The sequence below is a fragment of the Syngnathus leptorhynchus genome, chromosome 5 (assembly GCF_054491065.1).
Source record: "Syngnathus leptorhynchus isolate UIUO chromosome 5, UIUO_Slep, whole genome shotgun sequence".
Classification (NCBI taxonomy): Eukaryota; Metazoa; Chordata; class Actinopteri; order Syngnathiformes; family Syngnathidae; genus Syngnathus; species Syngnathus leptorhynchus.
In genome coordinates, this window is record NC_141199.1 from 2,317,778 (window position 1) to 2,344,777 (window position 27,000).

At 46.1% G+C, this 27,000-nt stretch overlaps 1 protein-coding gene across 6 annotated transcripts in view; it reads right to left on the minus strand.

The window, feature by feature from the left end:
* LOC147056229 (lysine-specific demethylase 2A-like) overlaps positions 1-27,000 on the minus strand; it is a 161,303-nt gene that overhangs the window by 70,506 nt on the left and 63,797 nt on the right. For 4 of the 6 annotated variants that reach the window (XM_085912637.1, XM_085912636.1, XM_085912641.1 and 1 more), the window contains 2 exons: positions 23,523-23,646; positions 4,613-4,750 (listed from right to left, as the gene is read on the minus strand). In XM_085912637.1, coding sequence (XP_085768763.1) covers positions 4,613-4,750; positions 23,523-23,646 — 262 coding nt within the window. The remainder of the gene's footprint in view (positions 1-4,612; positions 4,751-23,522; positions 23,647-27,000) is intronic. The other 2 variants (XM_085912640.1, XM_085912639.1) reach the window with 1 other exon arrangement.

The following is a 27,000-nucleotide window of genomic DNA, read 5'->3' on the forward strand; positions in this document are numbered from 1 at the left end:
TTTTTAGTTTTATAGTGGTACACTGAGCCAAAAAAGGCAAAAGAAATACGGCCAACGGTGCAACATTTGAAGAAAAAAAATAACTCTTCAGTCCTCCTTTATTTGCCACAGACACATAAGTTCCTGCCTTGCATGTCAAGCCCTCAACTTCATAAGGATCACGACCCTGGCGAAAGCGCGGGAATTTTATTTATTCAACTCCTCCGTGGACGTGCATTTTCGTTTCACTATTACTTGTAAACACTCGGTGGAGATTGGCCAGCCCACCCTTCTTCGTAGCGCAAGTGACTAGAGTTGAGGAGAAGGGCGTGACTTATTTGCGAGCGATACAGAAAAAACTGAAATTGAGTGAAATGCAATGGAGTGGCAACTCTATTGACAATGTACTGTACATTTATTATGTTTGAGGTAGTCCAACAAAATCTCGGACGATTTTGAAATTCCCTCCGGACATTTTTTTAGGACTCAATAGTAGGACATGTCCGGGAAAAAGAGGACGTCTGGCCACACTACTTAGAGATTTTTATTTAATCACACTGATAAGTACATGCATGCACGCACACAGTACAAAATGCAAGATGGGCATGTTTGTTCTTTAAAGTTCATTAGTAAACTACAGTTAAAAGAATAGAAAATATGAAAAATGTATCAGATAAAACTAGAAAATGCAATTCCTGGAGAAATTGCGTGTGAAGGCGAAGAAGTAGAATAAATACCGTAATTTTCGGACTATAAATTGCGTTCTTTTTCAGTTTGGGTGTGGGGGGGGCGACTTATACTCAGGAGCGACTTATATGGGAATTTTTTCACAAATTTTCAAAATTCAAAAATCCGCGATGTAGAGAAACCGCAATAAACGAACTGCGACGTAGCAAAGGATTACTGTCATTTAAACTGCAAGTGACGTCAGCAACACAGGATGACGAAGATGACGAAGGGCCCCACGTTTGAAGGATTTAATGATTTGGAGTGACACAAGGTTTGAAAAACTTGTTTAAGTTATAGTTATTTGATATATTTTATTTCGTGTAGAAACTTGTATGTTTTTATCGTTACAGTTCAGTAGATGTTGGCTCATTGAACTCTTGTTTTGTTAAATAAAGAGCCGTTTACCAAACCCACGTCTTTCCTGGTACTTTGTCAACGCTACAATATAGTTATATACTAGATCTGTGCGGCGCGCGCATGGCATTGTTGACATAAAGGACGAGGAATTTGATCGATGGATTTAATGATTAGGAGTGACACATGGTTTGATAATATTGTTGTTATATGATAGTTATTTGAAATATACTTTATATATCGTTATATGGATCTGTGGAATAATTAGAAATGCAACTTACAACGAGTCCGACACCAGAGGCGCGGGGCATATGCGGGGCATACGCGGCACTGTTTACATGAAGGACGATTGACGAATTGGAGTGACACAGATGGTTTGATAAACGTGTTATTTATGTCATAGTTATTTGAATAACTGTGAATGTTACGTCAGGCCCGTTCTCAGCTCCTCGTTTGTGTATGTCACATTAGCATACCGTATCGTTTAGACTGTTGTTGCTGGTTCATGTCTGTTCTTGGTGTTGGATTTTGACAAATAAATTTGCCCCAAAAGTGCGATTTATACTACGGTGTGACTTATATATGTTTTTTATTTAAACTTTTATTGTGCATTTTATCGCTGGTGCAACTTATACTCCGGAGCGACTTATAGTCCAAAAAATTCGGTACTTAGGGGAATGCTGAAGAATGATCTTTAAAGTTGGTAGTAGGTAGGCAAAAGAGGAACAGTTAAAAGTTGGAATGGGTTGAATTGGTTAAAAATTGTAGAAATCATAAGTGAAAAATGAAATTTTGGAGAATTCGGCATGAATTTCAAAATTGAAAAATTCTGCTAAGTTGAAAGTTGTGGAATAGGTAGGTAAAAGATGAATAGTGTGCGGCTCGGTGGCGCACTGGGTAGCACGTCTGCCTCACAGTTAGGAGGGTGCGGGTTTGATTCCACCTCCGGCCCTCCCTGTGTGGAGTTTGCAAGTTCTCTCCGTGTCCGCGTGGGTTTTCTCCGGGCACTCCGGTTTCCTCCCACATCCCAAAAACATGCTTGGTAGGCCGATTGTAGACTCTAAATTGTCCCTAGGTATGAGTGCGAGTGCAGATGGTTGTTCGTTTTTGTGTGCCCTGCGATTGGCTGGCAACAGGTTCAGGGTGTCCCCCGCCTACTGCCCGATGGCGGCTGGGACATCCAGCACACCCGCGACCCCAGTGGGAACAAAGCGGTTCGGAAAAAGAAAAAAGATGAACAGTTGAAAGTTGGAACGTATTGAACCAGTTGAAAAATGTAGAAGTGAAAGCAAATGTTCAACCCCCATAAAGAATGAAGAATTAAAAAAAAAAATTGCACTAAACTTTTTTGAAATTTGGAACAAAAGGAAAACTACGGGTTCAACAAGTTTACTTTGGAGTTCAAAAGTTGAAACGGGTTGAATCGGGCAAAAATTGTAAAAGTTAGAGCAAATGTTGAATGCCCCATAGAGAATGAATGGGGATTAAAAAAAAAGAAGCGCCAACAATTTTTGAAATTTGGAATGAAACGAAAATTATGGGTTTATGAGGTTCACTTTGGAGTTCTAAAGTGGAAACGGGTTGAATCGGACAAAAATTGTAAAAGTTAGAGCAAATGTTGAATGCCCCATTGAGAATGAATGGGAAATTTAAAAAAAGGAAAAAAATTGCACCAAATTTTTTAAAATTTGGAACAAAACAAAAACTACGGGTATAAGAGGTTCACTTTGGAGTTCTAAAGTTGAAATGAGTTGAATAGGACAAAAATTGTATTAGTTAGAGCAAATGTTTATTTAGGTCACCTGTGGTTTTATTTAGGACACTTCTGGTTGAATTAAGGTCACTTCCGGGTTTATTTGGGGCACTTCCGGTTTATTTGGGGCCAGTTCCGGTTGAGCTGAGGTCACTTCCAGCTTGTTTGAGGTCACTTCCGGTTTATTTGGTGCACTTCCGGTTTATTTAGAGTCACTTACAATATAGTTGAGGCCACTTTCGGTTTATTTGGGTCGCTTCCAGTTTAATTTAGGTCACTTCCGGTTTAGCTGAGGTAACTTCCGGTTTATTTGGGGTCACTTCCGGTTTAAAAAGATCACTTCCAGTTTATTTGGGGCACTTCCGGTTCCATTTAAGTCACTTCTGGTTTATTTGGGGTCACTTTCGGTTAAAAAAACTAACTTCCTGTTTATTTGGGTCATTTCCAGTTTTCTTTGGGGCCCTTCTGATTGCATTTAGGTCACTTTCGGTTAATTTGGGGCCCTTCCAGTTTGTTTGGGGCCACTTCTGGCTTAGCTGAGGTCACTTACAGTTTATTTGGGGAAATTTCCGGTTTAAAAAGCTCACTTCCGGTTTAAGAAGGGACACTTCTGGTTTAATTTGGGGGGCACTTTTGGTTTCATTTAGGTCACTTCCGGTTTAATTGGGACACTTTGGGTTTAATTTAGGGCACTTCCGGATTAGCTGAGGTCACTTCCGGTTTATTTGGGGTCACTTTCGGTTTAAAAAGGTCACTTGTGGTTTATTTGGGCCACTTTCGGTTTGTTTGGAGTCCCTTCCGGTTTACCTGAGGTCACTTTCAATTTATTTGGGGTCACTTTCGGTTTGATTTGAGGCACTTCCGGTTCATTCTGAGTTCATTCAGGGGCACTTCAGGGTCAAATCCAAGATGGCCGCCGGACTGTAAAAGTGGGGGGTCAAAGGGTGAATTGTGTAAGCACAGTGGAAGTGGGGTTGAAGGGGGTGAATATGGTAAGCATAAGGTGAACAAAGTGAATAAATTTGGAACGGATTGAATAGGGTAGAAAATGCAGAAATGTTGATCCGTTCGGGTGGAAAATGTAGAAATTTGGGTGTGAATTTCAAAAATGGAAATTTGGAGTTTTTGGTAAGTGGGAAGGTGTGGTGGAATAGGTAGGCAAATATGAACAGCTGAAAGTTGGAACAAGTTGAATCAGTTGAAAAGTATAGAAATTAGAAGTGAAAAATGAAATCTTGTGACATTTTGCTAAATTTTGTGCAAATTTTAAACGTGAAAATGTAAATTTTTTTAATTTGGCAATTTTGGGAATGTCCCCAATGTTATTTGAATGTGCTGAATGATGTGAACATATTTGTCATATATTTTTTAACCAGCCCTGTTAGTGCTGCGGTACCATGTTACTGCTGTATTACTGCCGTGTTTCAGTGACTTTTACAGGTATGTTTCTTTTTATCTAGCCCTATTAGTGCTGTGGGACTTCCCTGTTGCTGCTGTGTTACTGCCGACAGGCATTGTTTGGAAGAAAGGTCAAGGTATGTTATTAAAACTTTGAAAACTCATTCTGTGTATCGTCTTTCTTTGTAAATAACTCACGGGGAAATGCGGCTTTTAATACGGTGCGGCTTATGTATGAAAAAAAAAAGATTTTCCCCTAATTTTTGCTGGTGAGATTTATAATCAGGTGAGGTTTAAAGTGCAGAAATTACGGTAAACCCCCTTAGAGACATTTGTAATTATATATATAAATATTAAATATAAATACTTGAATTTTAAACAGAGTGGAAAAAAACTAACATTCTGTACCGTGAGACAAGCAGGGTGGATTATCTGTGCACAATTTGAACATTCCATCAGAGTAAAGAGCCGATCTCCAGTTTCATCTTGGTTAGGCTCCTTGCATATTTCACAAACAGCAGACAGTGGTAATCCTGGCTGGAAAGATATGGGAAAAATATTACGTTTATAGATGACAAACACCAAATGTTACTTTTCAAAAAAAATATTCTGAACAGAAATAAACCAATACAAATTTTCTGGCCCAATCCTGATACCAAATATTAGTAGCAAAGTAGGCCACTAACCAATACAGCTAAAGCTCCATTTTACGCGAACTTTAGGGTCTAGAATTTGGGAATTGCGTTAACCCCGAAAGAGCGTTGTCGTATAGAAGGTCTTGTTTTTTCAGAAAGGCATGTTTCTAGGCAGCCGAAGGGATCCTTTGTTTTGTTAATTTATGTCAGGCATGTTGTTTAGCAGTCGAAGGGGTCCGTTTGCCGTCCGTCACCTTAAAAGAGAAAGAGAACCAATACGGAGATGACAATATCAGGCGGATTGAGTAAGTCATATTGATGCAATGTGAATTAGATGGACGCGAGAATAAAGCAGCCACTTGTGAGTGACTACATATATGGATGAGGTGCTTCTGCAATGTTCCCCCTTTCCGAATGAAAAACAGCCCTAGCTATCCAAAGACTGCAATAAAGCAATCATAAAAATCAAACAGCCCGACTTCATCGCTCTTGTTTATTCATTGTATGTGCCTTCTTGTTTTTACTTTTTGTGTTGTTTTCTTGGATGTTTTGTAATATGTCTTGTCACTGTGGGACAGTGGGAAACCCAATTTCGATCTCTTTGTGTGTCTTGGCATGTGAAGTAATTGACAATAAAGATGACTTTGACTTATGAAACGCCTTCAAATTGGTCACAGAAATTCACCAAATCACTGGCACTAAGGTTTATGCGTTGGTTGGTTGGTTGGTTGGTTGGTTGGTTGGTTGGTTGGTTGGTTGGTTGGTTGGTTGGTTGGTTGGTTGGTTGGTTGGTTGGTTGGTTGGTCGTTCTGTCAGTTAGTAAAGTGTGACTAGCAGGTATAGTTTGTCCCAGTTCTTTATCTTTAATACTCACTATGCCAATAGTAATTAACAGGTGGCTGCCTTCTCAGTTTAGCTAATGTATTCAAAATGATCGAGACACAGCTATGCGAACCTTCTCTGCGAAATTGTGGGAGAAGGTCTAACCCCCACGGTCCCTATTCTTAAACTACTCTTGGCTGCCCTACTGAAAGGAGGCGACTCTCCCCAGTCTGTGTAATAATCTGTGACCTTGCAGTCTCAACTGAGATAAACTCGTACGTATGTACAAAGATACCATGGAGAAGGGAAAGTCAGTGAAAGCAAGAGAAAAGTCACAGCAAGATAATGGTATAGCTCAAGCTACCAAGCTACAATGTGCCAAAGACGGGGTATTCTAACAATACGTGTATGACATTGGATTGTGTTAACGTCTAGAGCAGTGGTCCCCACACTGTTGCCCACAGGCTGTATACGTCCTGCCTTCACAATTTGTCCAGCTCACATAGACTTCAGTCTGGCCACACAATCAAGACAAATGCTGAAATCAGATCAAACTCATGCCTAGTGATTTCTGTAGCTTGTTTCCATATAATCAGGGATGAGAATGGCAAATGTGAATAAACACTGAAAAGTAGCCGGGGGTCTGGGGGGCGATCAAAAAAATTAAAGGAACACTTTGAAAACACATCAGATTTCAATGGTGAAACAAAAAACTTTGGATATCGATACTGATATGGACAGTTTCATGTCTAAGGAAAAAAAGGATGCCACATCTTTTGATTGAAATAAAATATTTCAGCCTACAGAGGGCTCAGTATATAGACACCCCAAAAATCAAAGTGAAAAAATGATCTGGCAGGCTCGTCTTTTTTGCCTAAATTCAATTTCTGCAAATCAAAATTACCGTAATTTTTGGACTATTAGTCGCTCCGGAGTATAAGTCGCACCACCCATAAAATGCACAATAACGTGAAAAAAAACATATATAACTCACTCCGGAGTATAAGTCGCACTTTTGGGGCAAATTTATTTGTCAAAATCCAAGACCAAAAACAGACACGAACCAGCAACAACAGGCTAAACGATACGGTATGCTAACGTGACATACACAAACGAGAGGCTGAGAACGGGCCTAACGTAACATTCAGAGTTATTCAAATGATTATTACATAAATAACACGTTTATCAAACCATTTGTGTCACTCCAAATCATAAAATACATTGATCATCGATCGTGTAAACAATGCCGTGTACGCACCGTCGGACTCGTGATTTAAATGTCTAATTATTCCACAGACCCATATAACGATATAGAAAGTATATTTCAAATGACTATCAAATAGCAACAATATTACCAAACCATCTGTCACTCCAAATCATAAAATCCATCGATCGTGTAAACAATGCCGCGTACGCGCGCCGTCTGACTCGTGATTTGCATGTCTAATTATTCCACAGACCCATATAACGATATATAAAGTATATTTCAAATAACTATCATAAGGCAACAATATTATCTGTGTCACTCCAAATCATTAAATCCATCGATCAAATTCGTCGTCAGCCTCGTCGTTATTCCACAGATCTAGCATAAAACTATATTGTAGCATTAACAAAGTACAAGCAAAGGCGTGGATTTGGTAAACGGCTCTATTTTACAAAACAAGAATTCAACGAGCCAACAACTACTGAACTGTAACGCTAAAAACATAAACAAGTTGCTACACGAAATAAAACATAAATAGCATAACTTAGCATAACTAAATAGCATAACTATAACATAAATAATAACTTTTTCAAACCGTCTGTGTCTTCTGTCTAATCATTAAATCCTTCAAACTCTTCATTCTCCGTGTCACTGACAAACAACTCCGCTACTGATGCCGGTAGTACGTGCGGCCCTTCGTCATCTGCGTCGCTGACGTCAGACTCGTCAGTATCAGTTGGACTTATTCCAGCTTTTCTGAATCCTGACAGAATGGTTTTGAGTACAACCGAAGCCCATGCTTTATCAATCCATCCAATGACGTCCAGGAATGTTGCACGTCGTATTCTCCCGGCTGCCGTGAAGCTGTGCTCTCCGTCCATCATCCACTGCTCCCACAGGTTACGCAGAACTGCTTTAAAGCTCCTATTCACAAAGACGTCGAGTGGCTGGAGTATTTTAGTGCAGCCTCCAGGAATGATGGCAGGTATGGAGTTGAGGTTTTTTAATTCATTTTTTTATCTCTGCCTTGATGTGCGCTCGCATGCTGTCCATCACAAGCAGAGCTTGCATCCTAAGTTGCAAATTCTCTTCACCAGACCTGTGCTTTTTAAAAACTAAAAAAAACAGCGCTTTCCCCTCCCAGTTGTTGCGTCACGACCAATGGTGAAATTTAAAGCACCCTCGTCCAGTTTAGTTTGAAAATAACTATATTTCTTTTTCAGTTTTTTTTTGTTTTGTTTATTTGTTTCATGAACTTGAATAGTGTGCTTTAAAGTGTGAATTGCTTTATTCGTTTTTTCAGTGTATTAAAAATAATATGTGAGGTGATCAACTGTACTAGTAAGTGATGTGTTAATGATCAAGTAAAATTTTTTGAAAAAAAAAAAAAACCACATATAAGTCGCTGCTGAGTATAAGTCACCCTAACCCTAACCCCGACCCAAACTATGAAAAAAAACCGCGACTTATAGTCCGAAAATTACGGTATTTTCAATATCTTGTGTGGCCCCCACATGCTTGTATGCATACTTGACAACGTCAAGACCTTGTGGGATGACCTCTCAGATCTTTCTAAGGGCATCGGTGAGTTCCTGTAAAGCAGTGGTTCCCAAACTTTTGCAGGCTGCCGCCCCCTTGGCTCCCCAGTGAATTCCTAGCGCCCCCCCCCTCCCCCCACAGACACATATGGAAACAAACACCTCTTTCTTGATATTTGGTATGCTGCAATTTGAAAAGAGAAAGGTTAAACACAGGTGGTTGCTGAGGCAAAAACTCGGGCGTGGGAGGAGTTTGGCGAGGCCATGGAGAATGACTTCCGGACGGCTTCGAGGAAATTCTGGTCCACCATCCGGCGTCTCAGGAGGGGGAAGCAGTGCAAGGTCAACACTGTTTACAGTGGAGATGGTGTGCTGGTGACCTCGACTCGGGATGTCGTGAGTCGGTGGGGAGAATACTTCGAAGACCTCCTCAATTCCACCGACACGCCTTCCATTGTGGAAGCAGGGCCTGAGGACTCTGAGGCGGACTCTCCAATCTCGGAGGTCGAAGTCACTGAGGTAGTTAAAAAACTCCTCGGTGGCAAGGCCCCGGGGGTGGATGAGATCCGCCCGGAGTTCTTAAAGGCTCTGGATGTTGTGGGGCTGTCATGGCTGACACGCCTCTACAGCATTGCGTGGACATTGGGGACGGTGCCTCTGGATTGGCAGACTGGGGTGGTGGTTCCCCTCTTTAAAAAGGGGGACCGGAGGGTGTGTTCCAATTACAGGGGAATCACACTCCTCAGCCTCCCTGGTAAGGTCTATTCAGGGGTGCTGGAGAGGAGGATCCGTCGGGAGGTCGAACCTCGGATTCAGGAAGAGCAGTGTGGCTTTCGTCCTGGCCGTGGAACAGTGGACCAGCTTTACACCCTCGGCAGGATCCTCGAGGGTGCATGGGAGTTCGCCCAACCAGTCCACATGTGTTTTGTGGACTTGGAGAAGGCGTTCGACCGTGTCCCTCGGGAGGTTCTCTGGAGGGTGCTTCGGGAGTACGGGGTGCCGAGCCAACTGATAAGGGCGGTTCGGTCCCTGTATCACCGATGCCAGAGTTTGGTCCGCATTTCCGGCAGTAAGTCGGATTCGTTCCCAGTGAGGGTTGGACTCCGACACGGCTGCGCTTTGTCACCGATTCTGTTCATAATTTTTATGGACAGAATTTCTAGGCGCAGCCGAGGCGTTGAGGGGGTCCGGTTAGGAGACCTCAGCATCGCGTCACTGCTTTTTGCAGATGACGTGGTGCTGTTGGCTTCTTCAGTCCGTGATCTCCAGCTCTCACTGGAGCGGTTCGCAGCAGAGTGTGAAGCGGTCGGGATGAGGGTCAGCACCTCCAAATCCGAGTCCATGGTCCTCAGTCGGAAAAGGGTGGAATGCCCTCTCCGGATCGGGGATGAGATCCTGCCCCAAGTGGAGGAGTTCAAGTATCTTGGGGTCTTGTTCACGAGTGAGGGCAGGATGGAGCGCAAGATCGACAGGCGGATCGGTGCAGCGTCGGCAGTAATGCGGACTCTGTACCGGTCCGTCGTGGTGAAGAGAGAGCTGAGCCAAATGGCAAAGCTCTCGATTAACCGGTCGATCTACTCTCCTACCGTCACCTATGGTCACGAGCTATGGGTCGTGACCGAAAGAACGAGATCCAGGATACAAGCGGCTGAAATGAGTTTCCTCCGCAGGGTGTCCGGGCTCTCCCTTAGAGATAGGGTGAGAAGCTCGGTCATCCGGGAGAGACTCGGAGTAGATCCGCTGCTCCTCCACGTTGAGAGGAGCCTGATGAGGTGGCTCGGGCATCTCATCAGGATCCCTCCTGGACGCCTCCCTGGGGAGGTGTTCCGGGCATGTCCCACCGGTAGGAGACCCCGGGGTCGACCCAGGACGCGCTGGAGAGACTACGTCTCTCGGCTGGCCTGGGAACGCCTTGGGATCCCCCGGGATGAGCTGGAGGAAGTGGCTGGGGAGAGGGAGGTCTGGGAGTCCCTCCTAAAGCTGCTGCTCCCGCGACCCGACCCCGGATAAGCGGAAGAAGATGAAGGTGAAGGTGAAGAAGGTTAAACACAAATGTGTAATTCACAAATAAAACCCAATTTAGCAAACCAATTTATTTTTTAGCAGTTTTAACTGTTTCAGCAATATAGAATGGTAAAGACCTAAAGTTTAGGTCCTAAACAATCCACCTGTAACATTTTTGTCTCACACTTAATATTAATGGGATGGATGTGCTTGGTGCAGGGACACAAGCTTCTCAACATCAGGCTGGAACTCACGAAGAAGAAGTCGTAGATCCCCGCGGTCAATAATTTTCAGTCGGTTTCTTTGCTTGGAAAGAAGCAAGGCGACTGCACTGAAGCCCCGTTCTACTAAATATGATGTTGGGAAGGCAATAAAGTACATCTTGACCTTGTTCCACAGCACTTGATAGCAGTCAGAATTTTTTTTTTGTAACCCAAAATCTTGATATGACTTTTTGTCATTTTGAATTGAAATCAGTTCTTCCTCTGCCACTCCAGTTTCTTCACCGTCGACATTTAGGAAGGGATTGATCACCCAGTCTGGTATTTCAAGCAATAAAATGTCCTCAAATCTCTCAGACATGTCTCTGTGCAGTTCATCCAGGTGTGTACAATACACTTGAAGGTCATCGTCTGGTATGCCTTTTTCCTTATCCAATTCAGAGAGGCTTGTAAACCACTGTTGTAAAAAACAGCCGAAGAGTGCATGGCGAGCTATGTTTCGTTTGAATGACTGTAACTTGGCCAGAAAGGTGGAGATAGCTGATTTGACTTTAATTAGGTTAGTCTCATTTCCTTGCAGCTGCAAATTAACTTCATTGAACTTTGTGAATATATCTGCCAAATAAGCAATGTCATGCTTCATGTTTCTTAGTTCATCACACAGAACAGAATTGGTGTCTTGGAAGAATTCAACAACTGTATCAAACAGTGAATAGAAACGTCTCAGGCGGTTTCCCTTTGACAGCCATCTAACTTCTGTGTGCAACACTAAACGTTCAAACTCTTCATCATTATCAATGCACAGCTGTCGAAACAGTCGGGAATTGAGGGCATGTGCCTTGATTTTATTTATTGCTGTGATAACAGTACTCATTGATTTGTGTAGTCTACCAGTTAGGTTTTTTGCGACCAGATGCTGCCTGTGGATTACACAGTGCACTGTAAATACTCCAGGTACAGCTTTTTTCAAGAAACTAATGAAGCCACGATGACGACCTACCATTGATGGTGCCCCATCTGTTGCACAAGCAAGAATGTTAGAAAGTGGGATGTCTTTCTCTTTGAAAAAATCATCAACGACACGAAATACTGACTCCCCTTTTGTGTCTGTTTCAAGCTGTCTTGCAAATAACAGCTCTTGAACCAAGCTTTCTTTGACGAAACGAACATAAGCAAGAAGCAAAGATTCATTGCCTGGCAGAGTGGACTCATCTGACTGTAAACTAAATTCTGTTGTCCTAAGCATGCTACACAATGTTTCTTTAATATTTTCAGCCATTTCATCTATTCTTCTCTGAACAGAGTTATTTATCACTGAGAGGAATAGCTTTTATAATTTGGTCAAGTGACTTGTGTACAACTGTGTGTAGAACCTCTCTTACTGCTGGCAGAATAAGCTCTTCTCCAATTGTATGAGGCTTACCAGATCTAGCAATCAGCAAAGAGATGTTGTATGACGCTCGCAAACAGTCAGTAGATTGTTGTAAACTGCTGGCAAATATATTTCCGATGGTTTTCCGTTTCCAAACGTTGTCTCGGAGTGCCTGAAAATATGCCACGTTTTTGTCTGCTTTATCAGAGTGCATTTTCTTCAAATGTTCCAAAAGTCTCGAGGGTTTCATAGCTTAATTTGAAAACACTCTATCACACAGTAGACACATTGGTTGCTGTTGGTTGTGTGGTGCTGCGACAAATCCATATTTCAGGTATTCCACACTATATTGCCGACACTTCTTTTTTGTTTGCTGTACCAAGGCCATACTTTATTCTGGAACAAAAAAAAATAAAACCGCGATAAACGAACCGTGACGTAGCAAGGAATTGCTGCAATTTGAATTTCAAGTGATGTCAGCGGCGCGGCGGTTGTTTACATAAAGGACAAAGATTCGATCACGGGATGACAAAGATGACGGAGGGCCCCACGTACTACCGGCATCATTAGCGGCTCTGTTTGTAAGTGACACGGTGGACGAAGAGTTTGAAGGATTTAATGATTTGGAGTGACACAGAAGGTTTGAACTATTATGGCTTTTACGTACACCCGGTCTACGGAGCTCTCTTTCACCTCCGTGGATGGAAGTTAGTGTCCCAGGTCAAAGAGGCCGGCCTCCGAGGGTGGTCTATATAGGGGGCAGGTGTTGATGATGTGGTCGGCCGTCTGCTCGGGGTCTCCGCACTTGCAAGCCACACTATCTGCCAGTCCCCACTGTCGCATAGATGTGTTGAAGCGCCCAACACCAGTTCTTAAACGGTTTAGTGTGGTCCACTGCTGGCGAGGTAGTTCGTCTCCTCCTATGGCGCCGTCTCCTGGATCCCAGATGTAACGGTGCATGAGGGAAGGACCAGCTGCCTCCCACTCCTGCTTCCAAGCTGCTGCCAGCCAAGCATCTCTGGAGATGTCCTCGGGATGGAATTGAGCATCTCTTGTGCTACAATGTTGTAGGTGTGGTGCGCCTTGAGTCTGCTTGGTGGATCTGGAGTTGTTGTGGTGCTATGCAGGATGTGCCAGTTGTTATTTTTTGCCTTCCTGGCGAGAACGAGGGTGGCAGCCTCACGGCGAAGGTTGGCTGGTGCTATTCTTGCAAGGACAGGCCAGAGGGACAAAGGGGTGGGCTTCAGGCATCCTGTTATAATTCGGAGGGCGTTGTTGATTGCCACATCCACCTTTTTGGCATGGGGGCTTCTGTTCCAAACTGGGGCACAGTACTCTGCTGCAGAGAAGACCAGCGCTTGAGTAGATATCCGCAAGGTCTTAGCAGAGGCTCCTCACGTTCAAAGTCAAAGTCAAAGTCCGCTTTATTGTCAATTTCTTCACATGCCAGGCACACAAAGAGATCGAAATTACGTTTCCCACCGTCCCACGGTGACAAGACACAGTACACAACACATACAAGCAAATAGCACAAAGAGTAAAAACAATAGATAAGAGCGCTGAATAAGTAATAAGCAAATAAACTAAATAAATAAACAATAAATAAATAGACAAATAAGAGCAGCAAAATGGAGCAAGCACGCTAATAGCAGATAGCTAGATCATAGCGCAAAAGAACAGGACATCATGCAGCAGAGGGTGGAGGGGGGAGGGAATTCAGGATCCGGACAGCTTGGAGCACGAAGCTGTCCCTGAGTCTGGTGGTGCGGGAGCGCAGGCATCTGTATCTCTTCCCAGAGGGCAGAAGTACAAACAAAGAGTGAGCGGGGTGACTCTCATCACACACAATCGCAGCCGCTTTATGGGTGAGACGGGAGGCGTAAACTTCCTTCAGAGAGGGGAGTGGAGCCCCGATGATTTTACTCGCAGTGGTCACTATGCGCTGCAGGGCCTTCATGTTGTACCCAGAGCAGCCACCACCCCACACAGCGATGCAGCTGGAGAGGACGCTCTCAATGGTGCCACGGTAGAACGTGGTCATGACGGCGGGAGGAGCACTCGCCCGCCTGAGTTTCCGCAGAAAGTACAGGCGGCGCTGGGCCTTCTTCGCCAGCGACGCAGTGTTGGTGGTCCAGGAGAGGTCCTCACTGATGTGCACCCCCAGGAATCTGGTGCTACTCACTCTCTCCACCACAGCTCCGTCGACGGTCAGCGGCAGGTGGTGGGTGTGACCCTTCCGGAAGTCAATGATAATCTCCTTGGTCTTGTTGACGTTCAGCAGAAGGTTGTTGTTCCTGCACCAAGCGGCCAAAAAGGTCGACCTCCGATCTGTAGTGAGTCTCGTCGCCACCGGTGATCAGACCCACCACAGTCGTGTCGTTGGCATATTTCAGCACGCGGTTGCTGCCGTAGGTCGCAGTGCAGTCATGTGTCAGCAGGGTGAAGAGCAGCGGACTGAGCACGCAGCCTTGAGGGGCCCCTGTGCTCAACGTGATGCTGCCGGAGACACTGTCGCCCACACGCACTACTTGAGGCCTCTGACAGAGGAAGTCCAGTAGCCAGTTGCAAAGGGAGGTACTGAGGCCCAGCTTGACAAGTTTGCAAATGAGACGCTGTGGAACAATGGTGTTGAATGCAGAACTGAAGTCCACAAACAGCAATCTCACATACGAGTCCCTGTTCTCCAGGTGGGTGAGGGCAGAGTGGAGGGCAGAGCAGATGGCATTCTCAGAGGACCGATTGGGTCGGAAGGCAAACTGGAAGAGGTCCACGGTGGGGGGAAGAACAGATCTGACGCGCGCCAAGACAAGCCTCTCAAAGCACTTTATGACGATGGGGGTCAGTGCCACAGGGCGGTAGTCATTGAAGCAGGAGGGAGAAGGTTTTTTCGGCACAGGTATGATGGTGGCAGCCTTGAAGCAAGACGGGACGACGGCCTGCCGCAGGGAAATGTTAAAGATGTCCGTGAAAACATCCATCAGCTCTTCAGCGCAGTCCTTCAGCGCCCGTCCCGGGATGTTGTCCGGGCCCGCCGCCTTACGGGTGTTGATAGCAGCAAGCGTCTTCCTCACGCTAACGGCAGAGAGGCACAGAGGCTGCTCGTCCGGATGGCGAGGGGTCTTCAGCGGGCAAGTGTCGTTCTGAGCGTCGAAGCGAGCAAAGAAGCGGTTCAGTTCGTTGAGCAGAGGGACGTCGCCCTCACAGCTCTGCGGCGCGGGCTTGTAGTCCGTGATTGTCTGTATGCCTCGCCACAGGCTCCGAGCATCCCTGCTGTCTTCGAAGTGAGCAGTAATCTTGGAAGAGAACGCCTTTTTCGCATCCTTGATGCCCCGGGACAGTTTCGCCCTTGCTGATCGCACGCTCGCTGCATCCCCAGCCCTGTAGGCTTTGTCTCTGGCCCTCAGGAGCCCAAGGACAGCTCTTGTTAGCCATGGCTTCCAGTTAGCCCGAGTGACGACGTACTTTGTGAGGGTCACATCATCAATGCACTTAGCGATGTAAGAGGTCACAGAGTCAGCATACTCCTCAATGTCCGTCCGATTGTCGCAAGTGGCTGCCTGCTTAAACATTTCCCAGTCTGTAGTGCCAAAGCAGTCCCGAAGAGCATCAGAGGCCCCCTCAGGCCACACCCTAACACGTTTGCGAACCGGCCTGGAAGTTCTCACTCTCTGTCTGTACGCGGGGGTAAGCAGAACGGTGACGTGGTCAGAAAGTCCGATGTTGGGGAGGGGGGTGGCCTTGAAAGCTCCTTTATGTGCAGTGTAGACCAAGTCCAGGAACCTGCCACCACGCTTGGAAAAGTAACATGCTGGTGAAGCTTTGGAAAGACAGACTTCAGGTCAGCATGATTAAAATCACCAGCGAAGATGATGAGACCGTCAGGGTGCGCCGTCTGCTGATCACTGACAGCCCGATACAGTTCATTAAGGGCCGTGATCCTGTCACTTCCAACGTTGGAAGGCGGGATGTAGACCGCGACAAGCAGAATCGCAGCAAACTCCCTTGGTAGGTAAAAAGGACGGCACTTAACGATCACAAACTCCGCCAGTGGCGAGCAGTGCCTGCATACCACTACAGAGTCCCGGCACCATTCGTCGCGGATGTAGACACAGATACCTCCTCCACGCGATTTCCCTCCTTCTTCAATTGCCCGGTCCGCTCGAAAGCACGCCAGCCGCTCCAGTTGCACAGCAGAGTCCGGAATGTTGACATTCAGCCAAGTTTCAGTGAACACGAACACGCAGCAGTTGCTCACTGCCCGGTTCGTGGATCTCAGCAGACGAATGTAATCCATCTTGTTGTCCAGCGACCGGACATTCGCCAGAAGAATGGAAGGCACGGCCGGGCGAGTTGGGTTCGCCGCTAGCCTGGCCCGGACTCCTCCGCGCTTTCCCCTCTTCTGCCTCCTCGCACACCGCTTCCGACGCTGCTTGTCCGGGGAAGGAGTAGCAGACGAGTCCGGCGATGATTCAGGCCGGAGCAGTCCCAGTGACTTTAATGTCCCCGTATCAAAGTCCGAAACGCCGCAAAACTCGCTTTCGCCGATGTCGAGCAGAACCTGCCTGCTGTACTTGTAGCGTAACATGGCACGATCAGACAAACACATAAAACTGTCTGACAAACACTTATTTGATGAACAAAACACCGATCGGTTCGGACGGAGAGAGGCCGCTGCGTGTGCACGCGCCGCTATCTTGAAAGCTGTTCCAGCAAGGCGGCGGATCAGTGCAACCCTGGATGTCACCTTTGCCTTCAGATCATCAAGGTGTTGTTTGAAGGATAGGGTCCGATCCAGACGCACGCCAAGGTACTTCGGGGCTCGTTGAACCTCCAGGCGTTTGCCCTCAATGCTCACTGCAAGTTCTCTCCTTGCTTCCCTGGTGCAGAGATGGTATGACGCAGCAACAGTCTTTCCAACGCTGAGCTGGAGACGCCACTTTCGAAGGTATGCTACCATGGTGCGCATATCTTCATTCAGGCCGTCTTCCGTCGCCTTCCACGTTGGTCGGCTCAGCATGATGGCAAGGTCGTCCATACTTTCTGGATGCTGTGTCCGGTAGATGTTATATGTATAGATGTTAAATAGCATTGGTGAGAGAACTGACCCTTGCGGTACCCCGCTCCTCAGTCTTCGGAGCCTTTTGCACTGCCCACTGCTGGTTTGGAGAGTAAAGCTGCGGTTGGAAAGCGTCTCCATGATGAACTGCACCATGTGCCGGTCCGGTATGGTCCTCAGCAGTTTCAGCTGGAGTCCCCGGTGCCAGACTGTATCGTATGCGGCAGTTAAGTCCAGGTGTACCACTCCAGCTTTCTCCTTAGCCTGGAAGCTGTTCTCTATGTCTTGGGAGAGTAGGGTGATCTGGTCTGCTGTTGACCTTGCTCGTCGGAAACCAGCTTGTTCCGGTGGGAGCTGTTGGTCCACCACTGGCTCTATGCGGCTGTGTATCAATATTTCCAGGATCTTAAATGGGGTGCTCAGCAGTGAGATGGGCCTGTATGACTTGGGGTCCTTCGCATCTTTATTTGGCTTCAACAGAGCTATCACAGAGGCCCTACGCCAGATCTTTGGGAGCTTTAGTCTCCGGTAGCATGATGTGAAGAAAACTCTAAGCCATCTAGATGTTGTTGGGCCCTGGTGGATGACAAACTCCGGGTGGATATTGTCACGGCCCGGGGATTTGCCCGGCTTTAGCTTACTCTTGGCCTCACTGAATTCCTCTGCTGTAAAGGGTCCTGAGAGATTGGAATCGACGTTGGCCGCCCCTAAGATACAAGACACCTCACGCGATATCAGTCGTGCAAGGACTTTGTCTGCATCCGGGATGCAGCCATTCTTCAGGAGTTGGGAGGCGATTGCGTTTGCAGTGACTGGGCATCTATGGGCTGATGTATTTCTGCCTGTGAGCTGTTTGATGGTCTGCCACGCCTTCCGGCTGGAATGGGTGAAGTTAATTGATTCAACGACTTCTGTCCATCTCGCCTTGCGGGAGAAGTCCAGCTTTTCAAGCAGTGCTGCTGCCGTTGCGTCCTTCTCTTCTCTAGAGCTAGCTCTCTGGTGTTCCCTCAGGAGGCAGCTACACTCCTCATCCCAGCCTGGGATGTAGTTCCTGTTATATCCACGTGGGATACTCTTCTTTGCCGCACGCAGGAGGATCTGGCAGTAGGCTGCATAGGCTGCATCCACATCTGTGGACTCTGGGTCTGGCAGGCCGGCTGACTTCCTTTCCGTCTCCTCAGCATACGTCTCCCAGTTAGCTTTTCGGAAGTTCCATCTCTTCACAGGCTTCCCTGGCACCGGTTCTACCAGTGATGGGACTTTGATGATGGAAGGTCGGTGGTGTGAGCGGGGGAATCTGTCAAGGACACGCCTCTCCGGTCTTGGGTCGTTGCTGCGGCAAATGACGAAGGCCAGGTGAAACCCAGGGATCTTGAAGATGTTGTTGGTCGTGCAGTGCGTCTCCTGTATGAGCAGGATCGCGGCCCCGTTGGAGTCGGCCAGGTGCCGTAGGACTTCGAGTTTGGCGATGGTAAGGCCCTCGACATTAAGTTGAAGTACCGACAGGCCTCGGTTTTCGACGGTCGGGATGGCACCCTGCCCGCCATTCCTCAGTCTGCCGGCTCTGCGTGCTCTGCGTTTGTTTGTTGACATTAGTTTCACAAGCGGGTTTTGCACCCTGACCTTGCTACTCACAGGGAAGACCTCGTGAAGGTTGTCGTCCATCTTCCCCAATAGATTTAATGATTTGGAGTGACACAGATGGTTTGATAATATTGTTGTAATATGATAGTTATTTGAAATATACTTTATATATCGTTATATGGGCCTGTGGAATAATTAAAAATGCAAATGAGTCCGACGTCAGTGGCGCGGTGCGGCGCATACGCGGCATTGTTTACATAAAGGACGACCGATAAATTTAATGAATTGGAGTGACACAGACGTTTTTTTAAACGTGTTATTTATGTAATAGTTATTAGAATGACTCTGAATGTTACGTCAGGCCCGTTCTCAGCTCTTCGTTTGTGTTTATGTCACGTTAGCATACCTCTCGTTTAGCCTGTTGTTGCTCGTTCATGTCTGTTTTTGGTGTAGGATTTTGTCGACTAAATTTCCCCCAAAATGCGACCTATACTCCGGAGCGACTTATATATGTTTTTTTTTTTTCATGTTATTGTGCATTTTATGGCTAATGGGACCTATATTCCGGAGCGATTTTTAGTCCGAAAAATACGTTATTTCATAACGATGACGTCACCGTTTGTTTGTGCTGGTTTGTGCTGCAAACACTTTCGTTTGTGTTGCTATGTTTTCGTAGATATTACACATATATTTTATATCGATGACATCACGTAGCTCCGCCATCCCATTTACTTCCAAATGGACCCAAAATAGTACCGTTAGTTTGTGCTTCGTTTGTGCTGGTTTGTGCTGCAAAAACCTTTGTTTATGCTCCTATGGTTTTGCATATATAGCACATTTAATTTATAGCGATGACGTCACTCAGTCCCCAGCTCAGGCGAGCAAGTGCTCCACCAGTCATCATGACCACATTCTCCAGTGGCACCATTGAGAGTGTCCTCTCCAGTTGTATCGCTGTGTGGGGTGGTAGGTGCACTGACTACAACATGAAGCCCCTGCAGTGCATGGTGAACACAGCTGGTAAGGTCATTGGTGCATCACTCCCCTCCCTGAAGGACATTTACACCTCCCGTCTCACCCGCAAGGCGTCCACGATTGTGTCTGATGTGAGTCACCCCGCCCACACTTTGTTTGATCTTCTGCCCTCTGGGAAGAGGTACAGAAACCTGCGCTCCCGCACCACCAGACTCACCAACAGCTTAATACCTCAGGCTGTTAGGATGCTGAACTCTGTCCCCCCCTCCACCCTCGGTTGCCTAACATATTTATTTATTTGTTTATTTATTGTTTTGTATTTATTATTTATTCATTGTGCTTATATATGCATTACAATCATATATGTATTGTAGGTGTATTGAATGTATTGTGTTTTATGCCTTGTCACCGTGGGACAGTGGGAAACGTAATTTCGATCTCTTTGTGTGTCTTGGCATGTGAAGATATTGACCATAAAGCTGACTTTAAATTTTTTGGACTTTGATTTCACTCCAAATGGACCCAAAATGGTACCGATTGTTTGTGCCACAAAAAAATATGTTTGCGCTCAATCATTCAATTTGTCAGTTATTTAATAATAAATTTTCTAGAGATGTCAAATTCTTGCTCCATAGATCGTTAATTAACCATTTGTTTTTGCCATTGCAATTTTTCATGATTAAAATCATGCATCTTCATTCACCCCCTGTCATGTATTTTATTCTAACAATTTTTCACTTGACATCCTGATTCAATTCTTACACATGTATTATCCAACTAATTACCATGCAAAGTGAGCTCTGCAGGCCGGTCAGACATATCGTAACAGGGTGGCGAAAAACAAAGACGTGCAACTTTTTCAAGCGACAAATGCATAACTATCTCCGAAGATTTAATAACAGTGAGTGACAGAAAGCATTTTTTTTCTGGGAAGTGACCATCGACCAATGTAAAAAACGAGTTCATACAATATACACTGCTCAAAAAAATTAAAGGAACTGTTTTTTTTATCAGGGTATGGCATAAATTATATTACACTGATAAGGTTTTGGTCAGGTACGTACGTGGCAGAGGGGGTTGTGAATCAGTTTCAGCTGCATTGGTGTTGATGAAATTACCAACAGGTGCACTAGAGGGGCAACAACGAGATGGTGTCCAAAACAGTACTGGTTTTGCAGATGGAGGCCATTTAAAGTTCCTCCCTCTTGATCTTTTTTAACTGTTTTTCCACAAGTGTTGGCTTTAGCTAGAGTCATTATCACGACTGGCAGCATGAGGTGATTTCTTAACCCTCCTGAAGTTGCGCAGATTGTCCAACTTCTCCAGGATGACACATCCATGCATGCTTTTGCAAGAAAATTTGATGTGTCTCCCAGTACAATCTCCAGAGCATGGAGGAGATTCCAATTCCCGGAGACAGGCAGTTCCTCTAGGAGAGCTGGACAGGGCCGTAGATGATCTTCATCCCATCAGCAGGACCGATATCCGCTGCTTTGTGCAAGGAGGAACAGGTTGAGCACTGCCCGAGCCCTACAGAATGACCTCCAGCAGGCTACTGGTGTGAATGTCTCTGCCCAAACAGTCAGAAACAGACTGAAACAGGCAGATAGATATGATCTAGCTATCTGCTATTAGCGTGCTTGCTCCATTTTGCTGCTCTTATTTGTCTATTTATTTATTGTTTATTTATTTAGTTTATTTGCTTATTACTTATTCAGCGCTCTTATCTATTGTTTTTACTCTTTGTGCTATTTGCTTGTATGTGTTGTGTACTGTGTCTTGTCACCGTGGGACGGTGGGAAACGTAATTTCGATCTCTTTGTGTGCCTGGCATGTGAAGAAATTGACAATAAAGCGGACTTTGACTTTGAACGTGAGGAGCCTCTGCTAAGACCTTGCGGATATCTACTCAAGCGCTGGTCTTCTCTGCAGCAGAGTACTGTGCCCCAGTTTGGAACAGAAGCCCCCATGCCAAAAAGGTGGATGTGGCAATCAACAACGCCCTCCGAATTATAACAGGATGCCTGAAGCCCACCCCTTTGTCCCTCTTGCCTGTCCTTGCAAGAATAGCACCAGCCAACCTTCGCCGTGAGGCTGCCACCCTCGTTCTCGCCAGGAAGGCAAAAAATAACAACTGGCACATCCTGCATAGCACCACAACAACTCCAGATCCACCAAGCAGACTCAAGGCGCACCACACCTACAACATTGTAGCACAAGAGATGCTCAATTCCATCCCGAGGACATCTCCAGAGATGCTTGGCTGGCAGCAGCTTGGAAGCAGGAGTGGGAGGCAGCTGGTCCTTCCCTCATGCACCGTTACATCTGGGATCCAGGAGACGGCGCCATAGGAGGAGACGAACTACCTCGCCAGCAGTGGACCACACTGAACCGTTTAAGAACTGGTGTTGGGCGCTTCAACACATCTATGCGACAGTGGGGACTGGCAGATAGTGTGGCTTGCAAGTGCGGAGACCCCGAGCAGACGGCCGACCACATCATCAACACCTGCCCCCTATATAGACCACCCTCGGAGGCCGGCCTCTTTGACCTGGGACACTAACTTCCATCCACGGAGGTGAAAGAGAGCTCCGTAGACCGGGTGTACGTAAAAGCCATAATAGTTCAAACCTTCTGTGTCACTCCAAATCATTAAATCCTTCAAACTCTTCGTCCACCGTGTCACTTACAAACAGAGCCGCTAATGATGCCGGTAGTACGTGGGGCCCTCCGTCATCTTTGTCATCCCGTGATCGAATCTTTGTCCTTTATGTAAACAACCGCCGCGCCGCTGACATCACTTGAAATTCAAATTGCAGCAATTCCTTGCTACGTCACGGTTCGTTTATCGCGGTTTCACTTTTTTATTTTGAAAATTTGTGAAAAAATTCACATAAGTCGCTCCTCAGTATAAGTCGCCCTCCCACCCAAACTAAGAAAAAAAAAATGCGACTTATAGTGCGAAAATTACAGTAAATATCTAATATCTACAAAACCGTAGCAGCACAAACAAAAATTTTTGCAGCACAAACCATCACAAACGAAGCACAAACGAACGGTACTATTTTGGGTCCATTTGGAGTAAAATGGGGGGGGGGGGCTGGGTGATGTCATCGCTATAAAATAAATGTCTAATATCTACGAAACCTTAGCAGCACAAACAAACGTTTTTGCAGCACAAACGAACGGTACCATTTTGGGTTCATTTTGAGCAGATGGGGGGCTGGGTGAACTCTGGATGACCTATAAAATAATCTTTTATAACTCGAAAACCGTTGCTGCACAAACAAAAGTGTTTACGGCCCAAACCAGCACAAACGAAACAGACTATTTTCCTTAAATTTTGCGTGGGGTAGGGGGCCAGCTTCACGAAGGTCCTGCTCTGCAGTCATTCCAGCCCTCCTTTTCTCCTTTAAACTTTATGTGAGCCCGTGTTCCATTTGGTTGTCGTGCCTCGTTCATGACAAAAGGAAGTGCAAATCAGACATGCTGCCGATTCTGCTGACATGAACGAAGTGGACGAGTGGATACGTAGCCCAACTGCAGGAAGTTGAGATAAAGCTTGGATAGAACTGCTCTTACAGTTCGAAGTCAGTCAGCGGCAAGGATAGAGATCAACATGTTCCCATTGGTCTCGTCTCTACCGACCAATAGTGTGCTGTAAAGTCATATGGGCAGAAAAAGACCCGCACTCCAAGTGATGCCGCAAAACGCCACGATGCACTGCATATATCTGCAATATTTGTTTTCATAAAAACTCACTAAGTAGCAAAGGATTACTGTATAATATTTAGTTTATAGCCTTATGTGCAAAATAAAATATAGTGGAAACAGTGAACTTTTTTTTTTCATTAGTTACTGTTAACATCTCGTGAAAAAAGGAAACGAGACTTACCGAAAGACACTGGCGCAGCACACAGGTTTGCTTAAGCTTCCCAGGTCCTCCAAATTTCTTCATGTCTCGACAGAAATTGCAATCTCCACATTCAGCTCTCATACATGCCTCACAGCGCTTACACCTGCACAAAGACAAAATATCCATCCATTATCTGTACTGCTTGTCCCCACTGGGGTCGCGGGCGTGCTGAAGCCTATCCCAGCAGAGACGGACAAACATTTGCACTCACACCTAGGGACAATTTGGAACACTCATTTCCCAAAATATGCTGTTTTGATACGCAAGAGAATATTAAGATTGTGGAACAGGAAAAGAACCTCAGAAAAATATTGAGCTCATACATGCACTCACTCACACACACACACACACACACACACACACACACACACACACACACACACACACACACACACACACACACACACACACACACACACACACACACCCCAGGGATGAGAATGGCAAATGTGGAAAAAAACACTGAAAAGTAGCAAGACTGCTCTCACGGACAAGAAAATTTGATCACATTACCCCAATATTAGCCAACTTACATTGGCCCCCGGTCCATTTAAGATGTGACTTCAGGGTTCTTCTATGAACCTATAAATCATTGCATGGCTTAGCGCCTTCATATCTCGTCGACCTAGTTGTTCCTTATGTTCCGTCTTGTAACCTTTCGTTTCGCAAAACGCTAGTCTTTCAGTGACACCGAGGGCCAAGAAAATGTCTGCAGGGTCTAGACTCTAGAGCATTTTCTATTCGGGCTCCAGAGCTCTGGAATGCCCTACCAATGGATATTGGAACTGCTACCTCAGTAGAAACATTTAAGACTCATTTCAAGACACATTTCTATGATATGGCCTTTAATTAACCTGTAGTGGCTGATTCGGCTGGAGTTTGTTTTTGCTGCCTCTCCCCATCCCCCCTCCCGCACCCCTCCCCGGCTCGGGAGGTGTTAGGTGACACCCAAGCTGACAGCGGCTATCTAGATTCTCGTGGACCAATTCAGGATGAGGGAACTGCAGCGGATTACCCTCGCTTTGACCTGGACATCCACTTTTTCATTGATTTTCATATTACGTATTTTATGCGCCCTCTCTGCATCCATTGCAGCCTGGTGATCCTGAAAGGGGGATCCTTCCATCTGTGGTCCCTTCTCAAGGTTTCTCATTTTTCCACTGGTAGGAATTTTCCTTGCCCTTTTGGGAGCTCAAGATCAGGGGGGATGCTTTGAGAATGTCAATTGTTTGTCCATGTGAAGCCCTTTGAGACTGCTTGTGATTTAGGGCTATACAAATAAACTTGACTAGCCGGGGTTCTGGGGGGCTGCGTAACATTAACTTACATGTAACATGTTACTTTCTAAACCCACAACATGCTTATAAAAGTACCTTTGTATTTTTTTGTTTCGATGTTCCTAGCGCCGCGGCCTCCATAGCTAATCATACGTATCTTGACAGAAAATACACAAAACCTTCCCCGGGACATCTACTTTACGGATATGTTCCGTCAGGCATGTGGTTACGGACTGTGTTCCGAGTTCTTGAGCCATGCCCATCTGAAGCAATTCTTGATGCCGTTCGGCTTGTCTATTTCCCTGGTACGATCCTCATGCTGGCAAAAACGTTTGCTGAGTAGGCCCTAGATCTATCTAACTAAATAACTCATCTACAGCTCAGTGGCCTAGTAGTAGAGTGTCCGCCCTGAGACTGGAAGGTTGTGGGTTCAAACCCCGGCCGGGTCATACCAAAGACTATAAAAATGGAACCCATTGCCTCCCTGCTTGGCACTCAGCATTAAGGGTTGGAATTGGGGGGTTAAATCACCAAAAATGATTCCCGAGCGCGGCGCCGCTGCTGCTCACTGCTCCCCTCTCCCCCAGGGGATGGATCAAAATCACATGGGGATGGGTTAAATGCAGAGGACAGAGCCCTTTGAGACTGCTTGTGATTTAGGGCTATATAAACTTGACTTGATTGATTGATTGATGAAAACCCAATCGCAAATTTACATTCTGACAGTGTAAAAACACTAGTTCTCCGCATAAGTTAACAAGTGGAACTGATGTGACAAAAGTAGCGCCAAAATGCTGCCAAAAATAAGGCGGATGTTGTCGCATCACTGCTGCCAGTGAGTTAGGTTTACAGAGGCAAGCCAATTTCCATACTCACAGCTTAACTAATTTTGCCTTGAGAACTGCCAAAAGATGCCGTCACGGCGAGTGGGCAAATGCTCGCGAGTCGGAAAAAAAACACGGAAATCCGCGGATCCACGGAAAATTCTCATCCCTGACACACACACGCGCACACACACACACACACACACACATTTATTTTATTCATTGCATTATTTACAATAAAATTAAGTTTTCTTTATGATACATGGAGGTGGGGCTCAGAGGCGAGCATTTGGTAGGTGGGCCTTTATCTATGCGGCCCAGCTGGGCACACCCTGAAAAGAAAACGCTGGTGCTCCTCACTACCTGTGGGTGAGGCCAAAGGGGTCAGGTGCATGGTGACCTGGGTGGTGGCCAAAGGCACCTTGGCAGTCCGATTCCCGGCTACAGAAGCTAGCTCTAGGGACATGAAATGTCACCTCTCTGACAGCCCGTGCTGGTGTGCAAGGCAGATAGGGTATGACTAGACATGTAGTCGAATACGCCTCCACACACAACTTGGGCGTCTGTATCCCGGTTATCGAGCGGGTAGCCTCCCTCCGCCTTTGGGTGGGGAGAAAGATCCTGACTGTTGTTTGTGCCTGTGCAGCAAACGGCAGTTCAAAGAGCGCTCCTCCTGGGGGTGCCATTGTTGTGCTGGGTGACTGTAATGCTCACATAGACAATGACAGTGAGACCTGGATTGGCGCTGCTCCTTCGTGTTGAGGAGCCTGATGATGTGGCTTAAACATATAATTAGGATACCTCCTGGATGATTTCCTGGTGTGGTGTTACGAGCATGTCCCACTAAACTCTAGAAATGCTGGCGAGACTATGTCTCTCAGCTCAGTGGCCTAGTAGTAGAGTGTCCGCCCTGAGACTGGAAGGTTGTGGGTTCTAACCCCGACCGGGTCATACCAAAGACTATAAAAATGGAACCCATTGCCTCCCTGCTTGGCACTCAGCATTAAGGGTTGGAATTGGGGGGTTAGATCACCAAATGATTCCCGAGCGCGGCACCGCTGCTGCTCACTGCTCCCCTCTACACCAGGGGATGGATTAAAGTCATATGGGGATGGGTTAAATGCAGAGGACAAATTTCACCACATCCAGATGTGTGTGTGACGATGATCATTGGGACTTTGGGGGGGGACTTTAACTCAGATGACTTGCCCCCCACAAAAATGGGATGGACGAACTGGCTGGGGAGAGGGAAGTTTGGACTTCACCGCTGAAGCCCCAGCGACCCGACGAGAGTGAGTCATTAAAGTCCTTTTTCCTGTATTTACAGAAAAGTGTAGTGTTCCCCTCATCGTATCC